The sequence below is a fragment of the Bicyclus anynana genome, chromosome 11 (assembly GCF_947172395.1).
Source record: "Bicyclus anynana chromosome 11, ilBicAnyn1.1, whole genome shotgun sequence".
NCBI lineage: Eukaryota > Metazoa > Arthropoda > Insecta > Lepidoptera > Nymphalidae > Bicyclus > Bicyclus anynana.
In genome coordinates, this window is record NC_069093.1 from 4,135,228 (window position 1) to 4,158,232 (window position 23,005).

The following is a 23,005-nucleotide window of genomic DNA, read 5'->3' on the forward strand; positions in this document are numbered from 1 at the left end:
TTTCGAAGCGGTAGCGATCGTAGAAAGAGCATCGACGTACCACTTGGCTAGAGGGGCTGGTTAGATTAAACTCAAAAGCAAAACTTTTTATATTCAGAAGATCGCATAGTCATTCGCCATAAGTTGAGATCGTGGCTCAAACCAAAACTGTCATCAATAGAAAAAAAGAACTTGATTAATGGGAATAGTATTGTGGGGGTAACGCGATGACGTAACACATTTTCCATCAATAAAAAAGGGGGAAATAAATGAACCCGTATAAAGGGCATTTTCATGTTTTTGTAATATATTGAAGAGATCGGTAATCGACCCTTGAAGGCTTTTAGTGAATGATAAAGGATATCAAGGATTTAAGGGGGCTTTTGTTCGGGAAGAAGTCCATTAAATTAGTTTTAATGTTTCACGGCAATATTGGTATTGATAGCCAAAAAAGTACCATTTATATCACTATATAGATATCTCGCACTCTCTATTTTTTCGCATCTATTTTTTTACCTACTTTCTTAGTTATTAAATACATGAAAACCTGAGTTTGCATTGCGGTTTAAATTTTGTAATTTTTTTTTGTCTACATAGACAAAAAAAGGTTTTCATGTATTTAATAACTAAGAAAATATAAGTAAAATAGCAATTATATTTTTAGGAAAAAACAAAATTAAAAAATATGTTTTTTTTTAGATTAGTGCCAGCCAGTAATTTAATAATTTTCTTTATGGGTAATTCATTATTTAATATAAATTCGACTGGTGGACAGATTCAGGAAGAATAGTTGGTTGGTATTGATTGATTTGATTTGATCAACCCATAATCGGCTCCGGAATCGGAGGCAGAGGTCATATCCACTGGGCTATCACGGTCTGTCTATCAAATGTCAAGCTATAGGTACACTGTTTTTGATGAGATTAGATTTGATGTTTTTATTTTTTTCAGATGAATTCCACAGCAAGACTGTGTGCGAGAATGACGTCATCGAGTTATCGTGCAACGCTTCCTCCAGGCTACTGATATACGCCGCGCAGTATGGCCGAGCTACACACGACACTCCCTTGTTTTGCCAACAACCGCCTGGTGTATTGGATGAATGTAAGTTTCGAACTACGAATATAATTGACGTAGATTAATACCAACTGCCTCGAGGTTCCGGGTTCGAAACCTGCGTTGGGCTACATGAGATACTGCGGTTTTGTTTTTGTAAGAAATTACCAGTTAAAGGAGAATGGCGAGGTTGCATGTATTTTGAGACTAGCCGATAGATGGTTGGATTCGATCCCCGGCTGGGCCGATTGTGGTTTTCTTAATTGGTCCAGGTTTGGCTAGGCCGTGATAGCCCAGTGGATATAACCTCTGCCTCCGATTCCGGAGGGTGTAGGTTCGAATCCAGTCCAGGACATGCACCTCCAACTTTTCAGATGTGTGCATTTTAAAAAATTAAATATCACGTATCTTAAACGGTGAAGGGAAACATCGTGAGGGAACCTGCATATCAGAGAATTCTCTTAATTAATAATATAATATAAAATTAATACGTGTGTGAAGTCTGACAATCCGCATTGGGCCAGCGTGGTGGACTATTGGCCTAACCCCTCTCATTCTGAGAGGAGACTCGAGCTCAGCAGTGAGCCGAATACGGGTTGATAAGGTTAAGGTTAAGGGTTGGCTGGTGGGAAGCTTTCAGCCGCGGCTGGTTACCACCCTACCGACAAAGACGTATCGCCAAACGATTTAGCGTTCGATTTCATCCTCCTCCTAACAAGTTAGCCCGCTTCCATCTTAGATTGCATCATCACTTACCATCAGGTGAGATTCTATTCAAGGGCTAACTTGTAAAAAATGAAAAAAAATTAAAGTTTGTCCGCCCATGGCCTACTATGGGTAAATACATAGGCAACAATGGAGTGTAAACCGTAATGCAATCGGAAGATTTTAAAGGTATACTCTCAACCGTCCAAGTACTTATAAGGTCAATTATTCTCACGTTTCTGAAAAGCAAACGGCAGTATACATACTATACAAATAATGTACGCAGTGACCAACACACGATCAATTATAGTCGTGGGTGTGAACAGAAACGTGAGAATAATTGACCGTTTGTGGCTAGCATAAGAGTATTGTCGTTAAATTAATTGACAAAATCTATACTAAAGTAAGAAAAATCGCAGGAAAACGCAGGCTTTATATAATTAGAAAGTTCAGTTGAGCTTATAGAGGTATTGATTCAGTTTTTTCGGAATCCTTTGCTCTTCGTTAATTACCACCGCACAGGCCAGCCAATCGGCTTACCGTACCGATACGATGACTTATTGAAGCCAATTAGATGTATCTACGTGGATGTTATTAGATATGTTATGAGAATGGCTGACATGGGTTATTGGTGATTTTCTACCCGATCTTATTTCCTTCGCAATCCCGCGGTAACCATGATTTTTTCCGCGATGAAAAGTAGCCTATTAGAAATTTCAGCCAAATCACTTCATTAGCCGCAACGTAAAAGAGGAACAAACATACTTACACACAAACTTTTATATTAGTGTGACTGGCGATTCCGCAACGTTTTCGCCTTCATTGATTTTTATACAAACATCAATCCCCTTTATAACTGTTATATGTATACCACTAAATATGTATTACTAGCGGACAATTTTAACTGAAAATTTCTTAGAAGAAAGAAACACTTAATATCTCATTGCTGACCCAGGATTCGAACCACGCACCTCTTGTTCTACAACCAATGAACAAACAATGCAGTCCCCTTCTAAGAGAGGAATATGGAGCTTAAACCCACAACGCTACTCCAATACGGCTGGCATGCCGGCGGTGACAAGAATCTTTCGAATCTTATAACTTAACCTTAGATATTTAATTATTTTTATTTAAAAAAAAAAATTATAGATGTTAAAATCAGCTTAGTAATGTACATTAAAAATTTCGTCCGTTACATTTAACTTCATCAAGTTACACGTAGCTACGAGTATATACAGAAAATATTTTTTCCCTATTAAATAAAAGTGTTTTACATTAACGCGAAACGCTTAACTGAGAGATTTTTTATATAAAATAAATGGCAATGTAATTAGGAGTATATTAAAGCGGTATAATTATGTTCAGCTTACAGAATTTTAAATGGGACTGCATAAAAATTTATATCATAGTTAAAAGTAGGTGCGCTTTTAACCGTTTTGACTAACGCGGTGTCTCGCGCTCGTGATAAATTGCTGAAAGTCCCTTAATGACGTTTTAAAAAGTACCTAAAGACACTGCGGTTGGCTGACTTTAAATAAGTTTTCTCATGGTCCAAGAGCTTGCACTGGTCAGACTTACCTCATTTTATTATTTATGGATTAATTATGTGGGGAAACTCGGTTGACTCAATTAAAGTATTTAGAGCACAAAAGAGATGTATGCGTAGTTTATGTGGCGTTGACTATCTAGACAGTTGTCGACCATTATTTAAAAGAAAAAAGATTTTGCCCTTACCAGCGTTGTACATATACGAAATGTGTATTTTTGTAAAAAAACATAATGATTTATTCACTCATAAAACTGACCGCCGTAACAATAGGCAGAAACATAAACTAGAAGTACCGTTACAAAAAATGAGTGTGTACAAAAACAATGTATATTGTATGGCGGTAAAAATTTTTAACTATTTACCCGAAAAGGTCAAAGATATGACATATATTGAATTTAGAAATTATATTTTTAATAAATTAATAGATGCAAATATTTATAACTATAAAGACTTTTTTCAACTAAAATTTTGAATAATAATTGTAATCATTGACATTTTAAAAATTATGACATGACATTTCTCTTTTATTGCTTTATTGTTTTTTTTTTTTGGATTGTAATTTTTGTTTCTCTTTTGTTGCTAATATACTATAATAATCTTATTGCTCTATTAACACTACGTTTTCATAAATATTTTGCTCGCCTATAACGGCAAAACATGTTCGGATCGAAATGTATGTTTAATTTTATTAACCATAACCATATGTATAACCCATGTTTAAAGCAAATTAATAAATAATTATTATTATAATGATTATTTATGAAGGCTGCTTTCAGCCTTTAATACCAACTAATTTTGGACCTACGTAACAGAAAAAAACGGCCAAGTGCGTGTCGAGCCATGCCCAGTGTAAGGTTCAGTAGACTAATTTAGCACTTTAATCCCTTCTGTAATGCACAAAACACCGATACTATGGGATCAACAAACATTCATCGTCACTTTGCATGCAGGGAAGGAACCCTAAAAATATATTTTTTTAAATATTCTTTTTACCAATTTATAGACGTAATTCATATACATACCCATACCAAATTTTAGCTTTCTAATTTTTACAGCCTCTTTTTAATTAACAACGGAATTAGTATGTAATATTCGATTACAAATTAAGTTTTTTAAGTTGGTCTATTATAACTCTTTAAATAGCAATTGCTACGAAGCTGTTATAATTTTCCTTGTAATTTCATTATGTATCCTACTCTTGTCCATTTTTTGACATATCCCTAAACAACGGTTTAGCCGGTAGAGGGTGGGAACACATGACTCTAAAAAAATTAGCTCTTATAAGAATAATATTTTACAAACAGATCCCTAAATCGAAATATTTTGGTAGAAGACCCCTCTTAACTTTCTAATACCCATCCAACAAAACCCCACGCTATGAAATAAACGAGTAAAAAAATATCCCCAGTTTACAATTCCCTAACATTTATTATACGAATTTGTTCACATTTTTAATATACCTACATACCTACTCATGCTATTTTACGGCTTTCTTGTATAAATAGTCTCTGTGCTAAACCGCGGACAGACGGATGGACGGATGGCAAAACTATAAAGGTTCCTTGTGGATTACGGAACCCTAAAAATGAATGACGGAAAATCCTTTATTTTTTACCATAAATAAAAATCACCAAAAACAACAATTAGAATTCACAGTTGTTAATATTTTTTTAAATGTATGTGTTTTTGTTGAAATTGTTCATTTTATAATACCAACTTGACCATATCTTATTTATGCAACTATAAATCAAATTGAAATTAAACCAGTGAAATCCTGTTATTATTATTTAATAATTGACACTAATTGTACAAAATTGTATTGTATTGTGTAAAATAACAGTGTATGAAAAATGGTCAATCCGCTTTGCCTATGCATCTATTTGTCTGGTCGTAGTCATCGGACGTGGCTAGTTACCACTCTACGGACAAAGACGTACCGCCGAGCCAATTGGTGTTCCGTTAGTATGCTGCGTAGTGACGTCACAAGTATGGGTAGAATAAGACTTGTACGTAAGTCCGCTTCTATCTTCGACTGCCTTACTTCTACTCACTCTTATATAATCTATCTTATATATATTTATAGATATCTCACTTAATATCTGGTGGAATAGTCAAGGGCTAACTAGTCATTAAATATAATAGTATAAATAATAATAGTTTAGGTAGCCAAACATGGAGTTTGAAATGTGGTAGCCCTGGAAATAACAGGTTTCAAGGGTCCAGACCACAGAACAGACATCGCTAAAAGCTAACGCTTTGTTACTTCTTATGTCTGTGGTCCAGACCACAGTCGTCGAAGTATAAAGCGTATTTTTTTTTAATACTCCTCGGCATATTATAAAAAATCATTTTACAGTCACTTAGCTTTGCGGCAACCCTTCGAATATCACTGTTAAAAATCAAATTTTAAGGCGCGATATCCGGAAAAATCAAAAAATGAAAAATATTAACTCATTATACTTTTGACGGCCTCCGTAGCACAGTGGTATGTGGTAGGTCTGGTTATAGCAAGCTCTCGTCAGCGTCAAATTATAAAAATACGCTATATCGAGCGAACTTGTTAGTAGAACTTTGCAAATTTTATTCATTGTGTTTTAACAATTCTTAAAATACTTTTAAGTATAGATATTCTATTTTCGGAAGTCCGTTTAGCTTTGGTTGTAGTATAGACCGGTAAGTTTGTGTGTGTAATTGCCCTACGTGTTAATACAACAACAGAATTGTACATAATATCTTCAGGATAATTGGTTTAGGTATTCATATAAGCGATGCGAAGTAGAAGTTTCAACGAGCTGGTACATAGTTTGATAAGCCGGTGGACTTTGAGGTCCCAAGGTGTTAGAAAGCCGACCACGCACCAGAAAGAGCAGTGTTGGTTGACTCCCACCAGGTAGACTGACGATTTGAACGAGTTGCAGCGAGTGACTTGACGCAGGCGGCTTCGGTCGTGGTTTTGAAAGTCAACCAAAGATCTGTGTCCTGCAGTGAACGTCTATCGGCTGACGTTATGATCATCATTATCAACCCACATTCGGCTCACTGCTGAGATCGAGTTTTGTCTCAGAATGAGAGGAGTTCGCCCAATAGTCCACCAGGTTAGCTCATTGCGGATTGGCAGACTTCACACTCGCATAGAGAACTAAGAAAATTCTCAGGTATGTAGGTTTCATCACGATGTTTTTCCTTAACCTGAAACTAAAAAATTGGAGGTGCATGCCCCGGACCGAATTCGAAACCACACCATCCAGAATCGGAGGCAGAGTTCTTATCCACTGGGCTGTTCTTATCCTATGGGCATGAGTGTAAACATAAGTTAATAGCTCTTTAAATATAGAGTTAGAGTCATAATCTTTTTATTTTCTAGCATGTTCAGCGCCATACGCCTTGAAGACAACGATGCAGATTTGTCACGGCAAACAACAGTGTCAAATTGTGGCTGACAGCAAGACCTTCGGTTCACCCTGCAGACCAGAATCCAGGGCCTATCTGAAAGTATCGTACACTTGTGGTACGTTTGCTCATTACTTTGCTTCACTTTCATTTATGGATCAAAGTTCCTTATCGCGCGTTGCGAAAGGGGGCTAGACGGAAAAAATTAAGACCAAAAAGTTGTAACGACACTTTTTACCGGACGCGTAAGAAGGAGAGTAATGTTTTTGCTATAGTTGTAAGTCGTGACCTGAAGACAGTTGGTGAGCTCCAGGGTCCTCAAAGGGCCACCCGATCCCAAAGGGCCCCCCGACCCCAAAGGGCCCCTCGACCCTAAAATTCCCCCCGACCCCAAAAGACACCCCCTCCCCAATAGCGTTAGCGATAGCCATGATAGCTATACCGAACTTCGTTCCATCCGGGTGTCCCTTGACACCTCTCGAGTTTTTTAGACAAAATATAGGACAGACGACATCAAGCGAGTCGCAGGTATTCGCTAGATGCAGGCGGCTCAGGATCATGATGTTTGGAAGTCCCTACAAAAGACCTTTGTCCTGTAGTGGATGTCCATCAGCTGATATGATTATAATGATGATGATAGGCAATTTTGGAATGGAAAAAAAGGACTAACTCGATGAAAGTTTTATTGCTACAACTGACAGTTTTTTACATCTCTGGTTATATACAATATCATATTATATTTACATCGTATCCGTTTGTACAGGAAATTGGTAGAACTTTCTCTATTTATAAGTCGCCTTCACTTAATTCTAGGTTTAGTTTTTACAATGAGAGGTACTTACATCAAAACAAAAAATAATACACCACATCATTTTTGTACCTGTTTAGTTTGCAGTTTAAATTATAAATTAGGGAATCCCATATAAATAGCTATTTGATTTTTGTTGCTTCATCGATTTGTCAGATTTTTGCAGATAACACATAGAAGTACACAAAATAATGTTTAATTTATATTACGATACAGACAATATTTTTTAGTTCCTCTCGGGGTCCTCTCGGAGCGCTACGAGAACTCTTCTGCAGAGGATAAGGTGACAAACCACTATGACATAAATGCAGCTGAAGAACATTTTGATACTCCAGGTAGTAAAGATAGATTTTTCATTTAGTAATTAACCTTAAAACTGAGAAGTGTAAACATAAGTTAACGATTGATAAACATTTACGCTGAGGACAATAGCCTCTGCGATGATCTTTAGTAGGAGTTTTTGACAGGTTTATATTATAATTATTTTTTCAAAATAAAACCGACTTCAAAACATTAATGTTCCCATGAAACTAAAAAAGGAAAAAATAATTATAATATTTTCTACCTATTGATCACTTTTGAGGAGGTGCTAAGCCAAGCTAAGTGAGCTATTAATGCAAGGCGTCGTAAAGATTTTTGTTTCTCGTACATTCTTTTTTTTAAATTATTTATTTAGTACCAATATTAGTCACACAGTCATCAACCCATATCCGGCTCACTGCTGAGCTCGAGTCTCCTCTCAGAATGAGAGGGGTTAGGCCAATAGTGCACCACGCTGGCCCAATGCGGATTGGCAGACTTCGTACACGCAGAGAATTAAGATAATTCTCTGGTATGCAGATTTCCTCACGATGTTTTCCTTCATCGATTGAGACACGTGATATTTAATTTCTTAAAAACAAAAGTAAAAAGAAAAACAGTGGACAAGGAAAATAAGAGATCTCTGCCAGTGACCCTTGGCAGTGGGAGAGATTTGTAAACAAAAGAAATGGATAGGTACAGCAAAAAAAAGCGAGGAACATATTATTCTTTATGTCTTTCATGCGGTTTTTTCAGTAACTAGACTAAAATCAACACCACACGGGTTTGGCACTGACTTCAAAAAGAGAGAAATAAATCTAGGTATATTGTAAATGCCAACTATTATACGAGGTCAGTGCCAGCTTTTATATTTTGAATAAATATGGCGCTCGGTAGACGTTGGCTGTGTTTTTAATAAGTTACTTTTTTATAAGTGAAGTTTTTAATTATCAAATACCTACATATTAATATTTTTTTCAGATATAGCAGGGAAATGGAGCAAGTCCACTAAAAATCAAATATTTCCACAAACTACGATACATTCGTCTAGCAATATGAATGGACTTGAATATAAAGGTAAGAATGCATAATTGGAATCTTGGAGATATGACGTAACGGACAGCAGCGGCTGATCATTATTTTGTGGCAGAGAAAACATCTCCAGCAGGACTTGTAACCTTATGTGTGTGTGTGTATTCACCTCCCCTACCCGTCATGTTCTCCATGCCCACACTAAACAAATTATGATCAATAATTACAACACAAAACATTATTGCACGAAATTACTTACGCGACTAGCAGCGAGACGGTGTCCACGCTGCCTAACAAATAACTGAGCTCACGTCATCAAATACCCTATTGCATTTGCAACAATTACTATTACTACTACTATACTATTGCAACAATTTCGTACAAATACCTCCCCTTCACAATAACATAAACAGTGAATGTTAATACCACCCATAATCGAGGAACTCTTAACAGTGATTTATCTGGCGAAGTGATTCAGCAAATAACTAAAGTAGCCGACATAGGGCTCAGGGCTAGTTCATTGAGTGGCAGTAGGCTAGTCTTGTCTGTCAGAGACCTGGTCTCTGTAAGCGGAGTGTGTACCCCCACTAAGTGGAGCAACGACCTCTGGAAGGTGTCTGGCATCGATTGGAGTGGCAAAAAGTCTAAAATAGACCGTGCTGGCACATAATGGCTAATGATGATGATGATGTTGATGTTGATTATTTGTCTGGGTATAGTCAGTATATTTTGGGAGAACAGTCTGGTTTCTAATGTACTGGTATAGCTGTCTCGTACATTAAGACTAATATGCTACATTGTATACCCTCATTACAGGCCTCAATATGCTTTTAATTCTAGACAATTATTATTTTACTATTAAAAAATCTATTGTTCTAGTAGTAAGCCAACCTGGCTTCTGCTTAAACATTACGGGTTGAAATTCTGGGGGTCATACAATACCTACTGAGTTTTTCTTTCTTCTAAGATGTTTTCAGTAAGAATTCCCAGCCATCAGAAATGGGTGGTGTTACACTTGAAGCCTTGAAGATTACGTAAAGACGTCGGACTCAGTCACGTCACTATTAACATATGATAGTAGCCGTTAACTTAGCATTATCACCTTAATCCCGCGAACCCTTATTGGAGCAGCGTGGTGGGTCCATATCCCTCCTATAACTTATTTATCCCTTCTAAGGGAGGCCTAGTCCTGTCATCATCATCAGCATCATATCAGCTGATAAACGTCCACTGCAGGACAGGCCTTTTGCAGGGACTTCCAATCATCACTATCCTGAGCCGCCTGCCAGCGAATACCTGCGATTCGCTTGATATCGTCAGTCCATCTGGTGGGAGGTCGACCAATATTGCGCAGGGTTCAGTGCGGGGTCGCCATTCAAGCATCTTGGAACCCCTATGTCCATCAACTCTTCGAACTATGTGCCCCGCACATTAAGCTTCGCGACTCGTTCAGCTATGTCGGCGGCTTTGGTTCTTCTGCGGATCTCCTCATTTCCAATTCGATCACGCAGATATATAATATAGCTCGTTCCATCGCCCGCTGTGTGACTCTGAGCCTTGTTATGAGGCCTACCTTTGGACCTACCCAAGTGGGTCCTACAATTTCGAGTGCAACGTTCTCAAGTATAACTGAATAAAGCGACACATGAGCATTACACATTATTTTCGTTTTGGTCATGTTCATTTTCAGGCCCATCTGTTAAGAAACTCTGCTGAGTTTATTGAGTATGGTACCAAGGTCATTCAGTCTCTGTTGATGAAGATCTAGTCTTGTAATAGGTTGAATATTATAATAATTTGATAAGATGACGAGACGCCTTTGATAATAATGAAGGTATAAACTGAAGGTTCACACTCCCAAATATAGACTATTTAAAACCCTTTGATGTTATCAACTAGTATGAATTTAACACAAAAGGATAGATGTACCTAAATAGACCAAACCAAATGCGATGGCTTCAAAACGCCGTAACAATGCTGCAGATGGCAGTTATCATGCATTTTATATGAAATGACCGCACTTGATTGACGGTCGCTGCCACAAGCTACGAATCGTCGCTTGTTTGTGGCTGCCACCGGCCATTGTAGAGTTTAAAGGTAGGCGTCCACATATCCGCATTGTAAGTATCGGACGCATCGCATTAAAGGATTTTTTATTGAAGTTGCAACGTCTTATAATTCGATGAAGCCGGCTGCACACTCGGAAAAAGATGACGTCATGCGTCGTTCCCTCGCTCTAGGGTTGCCAACTTTTACAAGAAATAAAGTATATTCTGGTCTATGAAGAATATTATACAGTATTTTAGAACAACGAACATTTTCTTTTGAAAAATGCAACTATTCCATCAGTATTTTCTTATAACGTTGTCACGTTCAACTATCGTCAGTAAACCGACTTTACAGACAACCGATTTTTTTTTACGTTTTCGTGTGATTCGTACCATCGGACCAGTGGACGCACTTGTATGCTACTATACAAAAAATACTACGATCCGTTTGATGCGATGCGTCCTTACGATGCGGATATGTGGACGATTACCACTACACAGGTAAATCGCGACAATGAATTAATTTACAAAGTAATTTTGGAAACTAATCATAGAAACTTTGCAGTTACACTCATTAAAGAGAATCATTATAATTCTTAGGCATCTACAAGATACGTAAATTGTTGTAAATTTTTTACTCAGATTTCCTATAATATTAAACCTTATTTAGAAACTATTTAGCAATGAATTCCCTATATTTTTACAATTTTTGATTAAATATTTATAGTTAAAACACAATACAGATTGTGATAAAATACCAATTTTCGCTACTCAGGCCATGATTAGTTTAATTTGGTATTATTATCGTGCACTCGATATAATTAATGCCCTTTAATTTCAGGTGTGATGTGGCTAGCCGTACTCTGTACAAATTTAATTGCTGTAATTTAATGATAGAATTCAAATTTAGTTTCCAGCGTAAATATAACTTATTACAAACAAATGAATGTACTTTAATGTCGTTGCATTAAAATAGCAATCTGAATTAATATTGAATATCAAATTCATGTTTATTTACAGTTTGTGTCAATATTTTACAAATAAGTCACATTTGTGTGTTGTTTTGAAAGGAGACAAATTTTGCATTTGTCAATATTGATTTATGGAGTTATTTTTTATACAGGATTTAAAAACAACCATTTTATACAGGACTGAAAAACAACCATCTACATAAGTAAATATAAAAAAGAAAGTAAAATACATACTTAATTAATAAAATAAGGCCAAAAACTGCCAGCAGTTTCAACATCATTCTTAGCCGATGAACTGCTGGAAGCCCTCTTGTAAGGAATTCCAAACAATATACGGCTACGGAGCGAGCTATGCTTTGAGTATCTCTGCGTGATCGAATCAGACATGAGGAGATCCGTAAAAGGCCCAAAGTCACCGACACACTCGTATTCGGTATTAGGTATTCGTAACTAACTACTCGTAGATGCAGAGCTGAAGTGGCAATGGCACTTAATTTGAAGAGTTGATGGACGTTGGGGTCCCAAAGTGCTGGAATGGCACCAACGCACCAGAAAGTTAGTCGACCCCTCACTACGTAAACCGACGACTTCAAGCGGTTTTAGACAGTCGCTGGATGCTAGACATGCGTGACAACGTATTTTGTATTAGTAAAAAAATAATATTTGTTACAGATCCATCAACGAAGTCATCCAACCTGAAATTTTTGATCTACATCAGCATTGCGACGCTAATTGTGATTATACTGGCGATGATTTTCATCGGCATCCGGTATTACAGAAACAAAAAAAGGGCACAGAATTCCAAAAACGGTGACATGTTCACCACAGAAGCGCCAAACGTTTTCAACGATGCTGCATCAGATTTGGACAACGATCTTGATGTGAGTCATATATCCGGGACATTCTATGATCCGGTACATCCAGATATGATCCTGTATAGAGATGGAGCAAATAAAGCTACGCTAAGAGCTATGAGACCTTTGAATACAGTGTACCCATGTGCTGGCGCTAGCATGTATAGCAATGTAGATTACATACCAAGTCATTCTAGAGATGCGAGTACTAGGTTTGGTAATAAAGAAGTTGATTCAGACTTGATGATGAGTCCAAAGAGTTTGAGTGGATACACAAACTCACAGTTTTATTACGGGTGACAACAAAATCTGAGAGGTGGTGAAGCCTCTACGAACTATTGCGTTTAAAATAGGTATTATATTGAACAAGAAGATCCTAGTTGCACATTCACGGACAATAAAACCGCTCCAATCTAGGCAGTATTAATTATGACGTCACGAATTAACTGCAATAAACTACACCAAAATTTCTCCATATCGCATAGTATTGACTAATATGGAATAACATTGATATTGCTACGTCATAACGAAATAATACATCGATTACCAGTACGTCATACTAGCATAATGTATCGCTTGACGGTACGTCATACAGGCTTAGAGCATTGCTTGGCGGTACGTTATACTGGAACAATGTATCGCTTGGCGGTACGTTACACTGGAATAATGTATCGCTTACCGGTACGTTATACTGGAATAATGTATTGCATGGCGGTACGTTATACTTTGGAATAAAGTGATTACCACAATACAGGGAATCGTAGTGTGGAGATCACAGACTTATGTAAATTATTTTTATGTGAACTAGTGAATCAATAAATATTATTATATTATTATTATTATTATTATACTGGAATAATGTATCGCTTGGCGGTACGTTATACTGGAATATGTATCGCTTGGCGGTACGTTCTACAGGAATAATGTAACGCTTGGCGGTACGTTATACTGGAATAATGTATCGCATGGCGGTACGTTACACTGGAATAATGTATCGCTTGGCGTTACGTTATACTGGAATAATGTATCGCTTGGCGGTACGTTATACTGGAACAATGTATCGCTTGGCGGTACGTTCTACAGGAATAATGTATCGCTTGGCGGTACGTTATACTGGAATAATGTATCGCTTGGCGGTACGTTATACTGGAACAATGTATCGCTTGGCGGTACGTTCTACAGGAATAATGTATCGCTTGGCGGTACGTTATACTGGAATAATGTGTCGCTTGGCAGTACGTTATACTGGAATAATGTATCGCTTGGTTGTACGTCATATCGGAATAATTCATCGATTGGCTTATAATTCGTCGCTTAGCAGTACGAGTAGATCCATATCCTCTTGGCGTAGAGTAGCCTCTTGCAAATAGAGGCGCGGGCGAAGTTTTTAATAAAACTATGTACATACAATCATAGGTATGAAATTATAATAATTAATATTTTTGGTATTATACATAATATTACCTGGATAATATATTTTATTTAAGTATATATTTTATTTCATTTATTAGCAAAACTATTATATTTCTAAATACAATCTTAAAAAGTTCCTTAATTTTGTATTAAGAAGACAAAGAAAGGGATAATTTTTTTCGAAAGGGATTATTATTAATTATTTTTTTTTTTACCCTGAGAATATTATTATAATGTGAAATGTATGCTAATTATTATTATTTATTTAATTAGAGGGGAAGTTTAAAGGAGATTCCTGATTTGCTAAGGAGACGTAAAATTATATTCTTAATTAAAATACATTCTACCATGAAATCATATGTTGTAGTCCTGTCTGAAAATAAAAAAAACAGTATTTTTTTAAATATCAAGATTTATTATTTGTATCTGTAGATAATGTAAAATATTATCACGCATAGATCTAGGATAATATCAATAAATGCAAAGAATTTTAATAATTTTATTAATGTGCACTTTAATTATCTTGCATGATAGCCAAAAAATTATAATATAATACAAATTTAATTTATTAATTAATATAATAATGCAAAAAATCAAAGGAGCTTAAGTCAAATATGTTAAATATAAAATATACTACGAGTAGGCAAACTCTAGTCTCTTTTCAACCGACTTTAAAAAAAGGAAATTCTTCAAATTCAACACGTTGGTATGTTTTTTTTACAATCTTTGTTAGCTTAGTCATTTATTAACCAATTTTCAAAATTCTTTTTTTGTTTGAAAGAATATACTTCAATATTGATCTTATTCAATTTTCATGAAAATGGGTGCAGTAATTTTGTGTTAAACTTAAAATAACTGAAATACGTCTTTGAAGTCTATTCCATTTTCATGTTAAAAAGATTATCCATGATCTCGCTCGTGGTTCGTGGACCCGTCTTTGAATATCAAGTCACTTAGATGTACCTTTACTAAATATAGTTAATATTAGGTAATTATAAAAAAATCACTATCACAAGATTTATTTAAAAATATTAAAGAATATTGTGCTTTGTGTGTTCTGGTATTTTTTTTAGCTCACACTGGAACATACTCATATTTTGTTGTATGAACATGGGATACGTAACATTTTTTATAAATTTTTTGAAATAAAATATTTTACAAATTGTGTTTCATTTACTAAATATCCTTTTCGGTGATAGGAGGGTTCGGTACAAATTTGTATTTGTACTTAACAAAGTACTTTTAATAGATATTTTTTATGATTTAATTACACATGTAAGTATAGTTATTAATTTTTTCCTACTACATTATTATTTATAGTTATATGGTAATTATTGCCAAATTTCAACGGAAAGTTACTTTTAAAATTTGATTCCTTTGACTTGACTGTCAAGTCTGTTGAAATATAACAGTAACTACTTTTTTTTCGGTTTAAACGCTGTAACTTTTTTTAAACTTATAAAATAGATATTTTGTCAAAGATAATAAGTGATCCTATAGGTAAGGTTTGTCTTCTTGAGGGACGGAACCCTAAAAACATGAACATTATCTAAGTAATTTGTAGATATTATCACTAGTCATTTATAACTATTAATCATATTAACCAAGGCAACTACACTCAGGTAAGTAATTTGAGGGTAAAAGTTCTTGTTAGATAACAAAAAAACACTCTTAAGTTTATTAATTTATCAGTCTGGACCACAATTTAGTAGCATTTCTTTGAAGTAACTCAACATATACAGATTCACATTTTTTTTTCAAAGACAAGTTACTGATATCACCTGATATTAAGAGACGAAGCAATCTAAGGTGGAAGAGGTTTATTATACACATATAACATTACTAACGGACGCCCGCGATTTTGTCCGCCCTTAGACGTCCTTAATCTGGCCCTCTCATAAAATCCATTCATAGCAAACTTTAACTAACTGTTAACCTGCCTGTATTGTCAAATTTCAAGTTTGTGGCATAAAAAATGAAGGACTTTATTTCAAACCAGCCTTTAACGCAAAATTGATTTGTACAAAACGTATGCCTACTACAAACCACCTTTCTGCCAAATATCAAGTTTCCATAAAAAGGAAGCACTTAATACAACTTGCGAGAGCTTTTAAACCTCTTTAATCCGGCTCTATCGCAAAATCCGTTCTTAGCGGACACCTACTAATTATAAACTACCTTCCTGCCAAGTTACATATTTGCATGTCAAGCGGTTTTCAAGATTTCGTGATGAACGACCTTCACCCATTTAATGAAGTCCGTCACCATATTGGAGCAGTGTGGTGGGTCTAAGCTTCATATCCCCTGACGCCTCCTATACGGCCTACATAGGCCGATGAATGACGCTTGTCTTCACAGATACTTGACACAGACACAGGCGTTCTGCCAAAAGAATCAAGTAAAACTTTTTTTTAAATGAAATAAAATAACGACAAATTACAAATTCGAAAGTAAGTCTGTACCTTTTCATAGCTAAACTACTAAACAAATTTTGATGAAACTTGGTATAGAGATGAATAGGTCCTCGGAGCGAAAAATAGACTACTTTTTATCCGGAAAAATTCTGAGATCCCGCGGGATTTGAAAAACAAAATTTCACGCGAACAGACTCCCGAGTGTCCGCTAATAAATGTTGATATCGTTGAGTAGTCAATACTAATACTCAGGTAATAAATAAACATTGATTGCGTGTCAAGAATCCATTATTTAGTATAGATAGTATAAATGCTCCTGTCTCATAATGACCCTCCAGGGACTGTATCGAGCCATTATGTTGAAACAAAAATAAATATTACTATATAATGAAAAAGCTATTATTCTCTGATGATAATGATGAGCCTAATTAAGTAGCCCACTGTAAGTCCAGCTGGCCTGTTCACTATTTTGGTCTTTATTAAAAACTTATTAAAATAAACATCGAATCAATTGACAAAATATCATTTACATACTGTTAATACTGTTTACATACTAGAAAATAGGGTTTAGAAATTAACATTGTGGGTTTAATTTACGCTAATCCAGTGAGGGCTAGCGGGGATATGGTGATAATGGCTTAAACAAAGACTTTCATTCAGTAACTATTATTATTATCAGATGGTAATGAAAATGACTAGAATCTTCCTAACTCCTTAACACGGTCGCTGGGCACTGATTTTTCTGTAAGAATACTATTTTTACTACAGTGCGGTTCGGGGTCTTTTGACCTCGTATTTAGATGGGTATGCTACGAAGACCTGGGTTAATAGCACGTCCTAAATATTTGTCTCTTTTCTATTATACGCCGAAAAAAGTTACGCACCACAGGGAAGTCTACATTTTATGTAGCCGCACCGCAAGTAGGATGCAGTACGAGGTCAATCGACGTCGTACCGCAGCGAACGTGTTAATGCTGCTGTAAACTTAAAACAGCCAAGTTTCGAACCCAGACCCTCATGATCCAGAGGCTTACTGAATTAACGATATCTATACTAATATTATAAAGCTGAAGAGTTTGTTTGTTTGATTGAACGCGCTAATCTCGGGAACTATTGGGCTGATTTGAAAAATTCTTTTAGTGTTAGATAAGCCATTTATCGATGAAGGATATAGGCTATATATTATCCCCGTATTCCTACGGGAACGGGAACCACGCGGGTAAAACCGCGCGGCGTCAGCTAGTATAGCATAAGAATAATTGAGTATACCCGTAGCAGTGACGCTACGTGAGTCTACACCGTAGAACCTGATACCATCGTAGCATAGTAGTAGACAAGAAAATTACATGAGAGTTATCTAAGAAGGAAATTCTCACTCAATTGTGCAGTTTACCTAGATTTATTCCCAAGTTAGGTAATAATTTTAAAGCTAAAGACAGTGGGTGGAAGCCCGTAGACAACTGCGTTACCCAAACAATCGATTCAAAATCCGGACCATTTGGACTGTTTCCATGTCGTTAGAGGACGTTATTTATTGTTATGGCCCCATTTGAGATCCTCTTTTTCAGTTTACATCCCGCGGGAGTAAGCTTTTCTGAACGTGAAACTGTTGGCATAAGTGATTGGTAAGGTATTTAAGGTTGAAAGACGGTTACGTCTTTCAACCTTAATTCTTTACAAGTTAGCCCTTGACTACAATCTTACCTGATGGTAAGTGATGATGCAATCTAAGATGGAATCGCGCTAACTTAATAGGAGGAGGATGAAATCCACACCCCTTTCGGTTTCTACACGACGTCGTACCGGGACGCTAAATCGCTTGGAAGTACGTCTTTATCGGTAGGGTGGTACCTAACTAGCCACGGCCAAAGCCTCCCGCCAGCCAGACCTACACCAATTAAGAAAACCTCAATCGGTCCAGCCGGGCTTCGAACCCAGGACCTCCGTCTTGTAAGTCCACTGCGCATACCACTGTGCCACGGAGGCCGTCAACAATCTATCAATCTACGTCTATGACTGTGAGACCGCTAGAGGAAATTGTAATGAGAGGCTGTTTGTGAATGTAGCTGGGTTAACTGGGTTAATGGACCTATTAGTTACCACATATTATTAAAAAAACAATCACGCTAGTATTTTTTTAAAATTCGAATATCCATAGATTCCATAAACAATGATCGAAATCGCAGCGAATCATAGTGGGGCATTTATCTCTCAAGCCATCTTTCAAGAAGTCTTTGCAGGTGGGTTGTAGCGGTAACTATAATCGGCCGAAGCCTCCCACCACCTAGACCTGGACCAATTAAGAAAACCTCAATCGGCCCAGCCGGGGATCGAACCCAGGACCTCCGTCTTGTAAATCAACCTGTTGGATCAGCTTCCATCTTCACACGGGAAGTAAAACTATAAGTAATTGTAATGTTGTCATCAATTGTAAATTATAATACTGAATGTTTTTTTTTAAAGAGCAACTGTTGAGTTTCTTGCCGGTTTCTTCTCAGCAGAAACAGCCTTCCGAACCGGTGGTAGAATCTTTACAAATAGTCAACTGACGTATCGAAAGTGCTTGTAAACTGAGCCTACTTGAAATAAATGATTTTTCACTACTCTTGCGCAAAAACATTGTCATATTACCACTCTGCGGCGGGGCTAAACAAGCATATTAGCCTCTAAGGGCTAAAGTTATTTTGTTTTTTTTTAAATTATTGTCTGTTACGAGTACTAGCCAAGTACTAGCCTACTTTATAACAAAGGAGGTTTTATTCGTAAATAGAATCATCCGGTCCTTCTTCTTCTTCTTTTGATTATATGGCTCCGCGCGTCGAGCGATTGAGCCAGAGGTAAGGTCCTGACTGTTTGATAAAAATAAAACTTGGAATTTGAATAAAATGCAGCGTTCTTGTCTGTGGAATGCGGTTATTTTTTTTTTATTTGATTTTTATTTTATAGTTTAAAATGGGTCTTTTTAGCCCCTTGTATAACAATCTACTATTTTTAACCGCGTATGCGCCACGGAGCCCGTCAAAATCCCCTCTGAAAAAAAGATCCTCTGACAGATACATACTCAACGAAATATTCTTCCCGTTCAGTAGAACGATATACGGGTATCAACCGTACAGACAGAAGTAGTTTTCAAACCCTCACACGAGTTCAAAGGATGCAGTACATAGTCGCACTTACTGTGTCGCTTTGACAGAATTGAATGCTACTTCAGTTTCCGATAATGGCCACTTAGGTGATACAAAGCATTTAACTGGATACTGTACTGTAATCGCTTTGGTATTGTCTCATTATGGAGTGTTTTGATCAGATGAATTATGTTAATGATAGATGATATGTGCAAGGTGTGCAAGACATTGTTGTTGTATTCTAGGGTAGTAACGCTATTTTGTTTATATTCTCTAGATGTTAGCCGTTTACTACAATCTCTGATGGTAGGTAAGTGATAATGCAATCTAAGATGGAAGCGGGCTAATTTGTTAGGAGGAGGATGACAATTCACACCACTTAAACGCAAAGAATAAAAAAACATTGTTTTTAGACTGTAATTTTTTTTTTCCCATTTCGTAATCTACTGAATATAAAACTTCAAAACACAACACAAAACTATTCATTCGTATAAACGTATCAAATTAAAACTTAGTAGTTTTGAGTTGATACGTTTGAAAAATTCTTTCACCGATTTGAAAAATTCTTTCATCAATAGACAGCTATATTATATACTACTACTACTTAGTTCTCATCATCATCATCATTATCAGCCGAAGGACGTCCACTGCTGAACATAGGCCTCTTGCATGGACTTCAAAAAACAAAGGTCTCGAGCCGCCAGCATTCAATGGTTCCCTACTACCCGCTTGATGTCCTCAGTACACCTAGTAGGGGCTTGACCAACACTGCGGTTTCCGGTGCGAAGTCGACATTCTAAAGCCTGGGTTCCCCAACGTCCAACGTAGTTGTGCAAGTTCAATAATTAAAAAAAAGTCCTTCTAAGTAGTAGTAAGATATACATCAACCTGAGGCCTTGTGTGTTTGTATTTACACCGGTAACCATGCATTTCTGATCGTAACACCAATACTGCTAGGACAGTCATAAGCATGATGATTACTTCTCCGATGAGTTCTGTTACAAAAAGCTGTTATCGCCGCGTTGCAACGACTTGACTTGACTTGTTGTGTAATTCTTTATGGGTTACTTGCTTGGGATAGGCGGGGAGAGTGACTTGAGTGGAAAAGGGCAGCGTTAGATATCTGTCAAAGGGGCCTTTAACCCCTACACGCATCGTTCACAAGTGCGTGACTTCACTCAAGATCATTTTCTGCCATTCTAGGGTCTTATTTTCGTTACAGTTTGATTTGTTTATTAAGTTGTCCTGACTAACGTTTTGACATTAGATTTCTTATTTTTGTAATCACCTTTGAGTCTGCTATGACTACTCGTTAAATCAAATTAGGTCTTATTCACACATATCAGTCAAGTTGCCGTCACATTGCCATCTTGTCGCCGTGTGTGACGTCAATGACATTAAATTATTTAGTCATGTATGAATTATAGGATATGTCAGGAGGCCTGAGGTTTGCCCTCTTACGCATCGCGTCTCGGTCAACGCATCGAGACAATGTCCGAGAAATTCAATTGATTAATGATATCCCTTAGGGAGATTTGGGCGTATGAACTGGTGTACATTAATTTACGGCTTTGACAAGACAAGTTGTTTGTAGAAATGAAAGACTACTTACTGATAACTTGTAGTTTCAAAAATATTATTGCTATTTTCATCAAAAACTCATAAAATTATAGGACTCAATAAATCACGGTTAGAAAACTTCAACATCTATCCACCTATACATAGGGTATGTATGGGTAGGGTAAAAGTAGGGTATGACTAGGGTCTAGGGACTAGGGAAGAGCTGTGATAGCCCAGTGTATATGACCTCTGCCTCCGATTTCGGAGGGTGTGGGTTCGAATCCGGTCCGGGGCATGCACCTCCAACTTTTCAGTTGTGTGCATTTTAAGAAATTAAATATCACGTGTCTAAATCGGTGAAGGAAAACATCGTGAGGAAACCTGCATACTAGAGAATTATCTTAATTCTCTGCGTGTGTGAAGTCTGCCAATCCGCACTGGGCCAGCGTGGTGGACTATTGGCCTAACCCCTCTCATTCTGAGAGGAGACTCGAGCTCAGCAGTGAGCCGAATATGGGTTGATGACGATGACTAGGGTAGGGGTAGGGTTGAGGTACGGTAGAGGTAATGTAGGGGTAGGGTAGGAGTAGGGTAGAAGCAGGGTAGGGTAGGGATAGGGAAGAATCAAAGCGTGCATCATAAGTCAAAGCGAAGCTTGAGCGGGTCCGCTAGTAATATATAAATAGCACGTCGTGCGTAAAAGATGACAAAAGTAATGGCGTGTTTTGCATTACACTGCAAGTGTTTAAATGGGCTGACATTATTCACTGGGGGGCGAAGAAAATGTGAACTCGACAAGTCCATTAGTAGAACTCTCCTCATACATATTTATGTTTGCTTCGTATATTCATCTATACTAATATTATGAAGAGGTAAAGTTTGTTTTAGGGTTATTGTTATCTCTGGATCTACTGAATCGATTTCAATTTTTTTTATAACATTAGTAAAGTATCTAATATTTCACCAATTTCAAAATCGTAATGTATCTCATTACGCACATGTGCCGTAATGTAAAGAAAAATGCACATGTGCCGTAATATAAAAACTTTTTCATCCGTCTAAAAACGAAGGGTACTTTTTTAAATCTTATCAAAGTGTTTTTATGTCAGAAAAAGTGCTTAACATTTTAAGAATAAAATTAACTTTGTGAGATAAAATATAATGAATAAACATTTAATTCTTTTTTATTTAAATAATTTTGAAAATAAATGACAACCTTTTATTATTAACAGAAACACAAAAATATTAATTTACTTTCAGTAATACTGGCTGTTTTTGGTGCATTCACCTAAAAAAACTTACTATCTGTATCTGTGCAAAAATGGCAAGCGTATCAAAATGTCATCATATAAGGAAAACAGGCAAAGATGCAAATTCATTTTCAAAAAGTGTGTTCAAAGTGTGTTTCCTCGCAAATGTATTATAAAACATCGTACGTGCCCTTTGATAATCACAGCATCTGTCTTCTTAATATAGCTCTCGCCTTCGGCTCGAGTTGCAATATCGCCTCGGCTGTAATTTTCAACTTACCGCACTTATATCTGTCGTATAAAACGTAGAGTCATTAATAAAAATGTGGACAGAACCGCTGACCTAACCTTGGCCATCGGCTCTATCATTTAAACTAGGTACGCTATGTTTAAACTCACTAATCGCTTACACAATATACCATTCTTAATTTTTACTATTTTACCCTGGTAGTTGTGGTAGAGGAAGCATATCGAGCAAGTTCCAGGACTTGTGACAAGTGTATTTTGATTACAAAATCATTAGATTACTAGATAATAAGTCGATTCAAAAT

General features: G+C 36.6%; 1 protein-coding gene across 1 annotated transcript in view; it reads left to right on the forward strand.

Annotated features, from left to right (window-relative positions):
• LOC112048120 (protein eva-1) overlaps positions 1-15,251 on the forward strand; it is a 51,867-nt gene extending 36,616 nt beyond the window's left edge. The window contains exons 4-8 of the mRNA XM_024085506.2: positions 931-1,083; positions 6,654-6,797; positions 7,718-7,822; positions 8,769-8,864; positions 12,511-15,251. Coding sequence (XP_023941274.1) covers positions 931-1,083; positions 6,654-6,797; positions 7,718-7,822; positions 8,769-8,864; positions 12,511-12,992 — 980 coding nt within the window. The 3' untranslated portion in view covers positions 12,993-15,251. The remainder of the gene's footprint in view (positions 1-930; positions 1,084-6,653; positions 6,798-7,717; positions 7,823-8,768; positions 8,865-12,510) is intronic.
• The last annotated feature ends 7,754 nt before the right edge of the window (positions 15,252-23,005 follow it).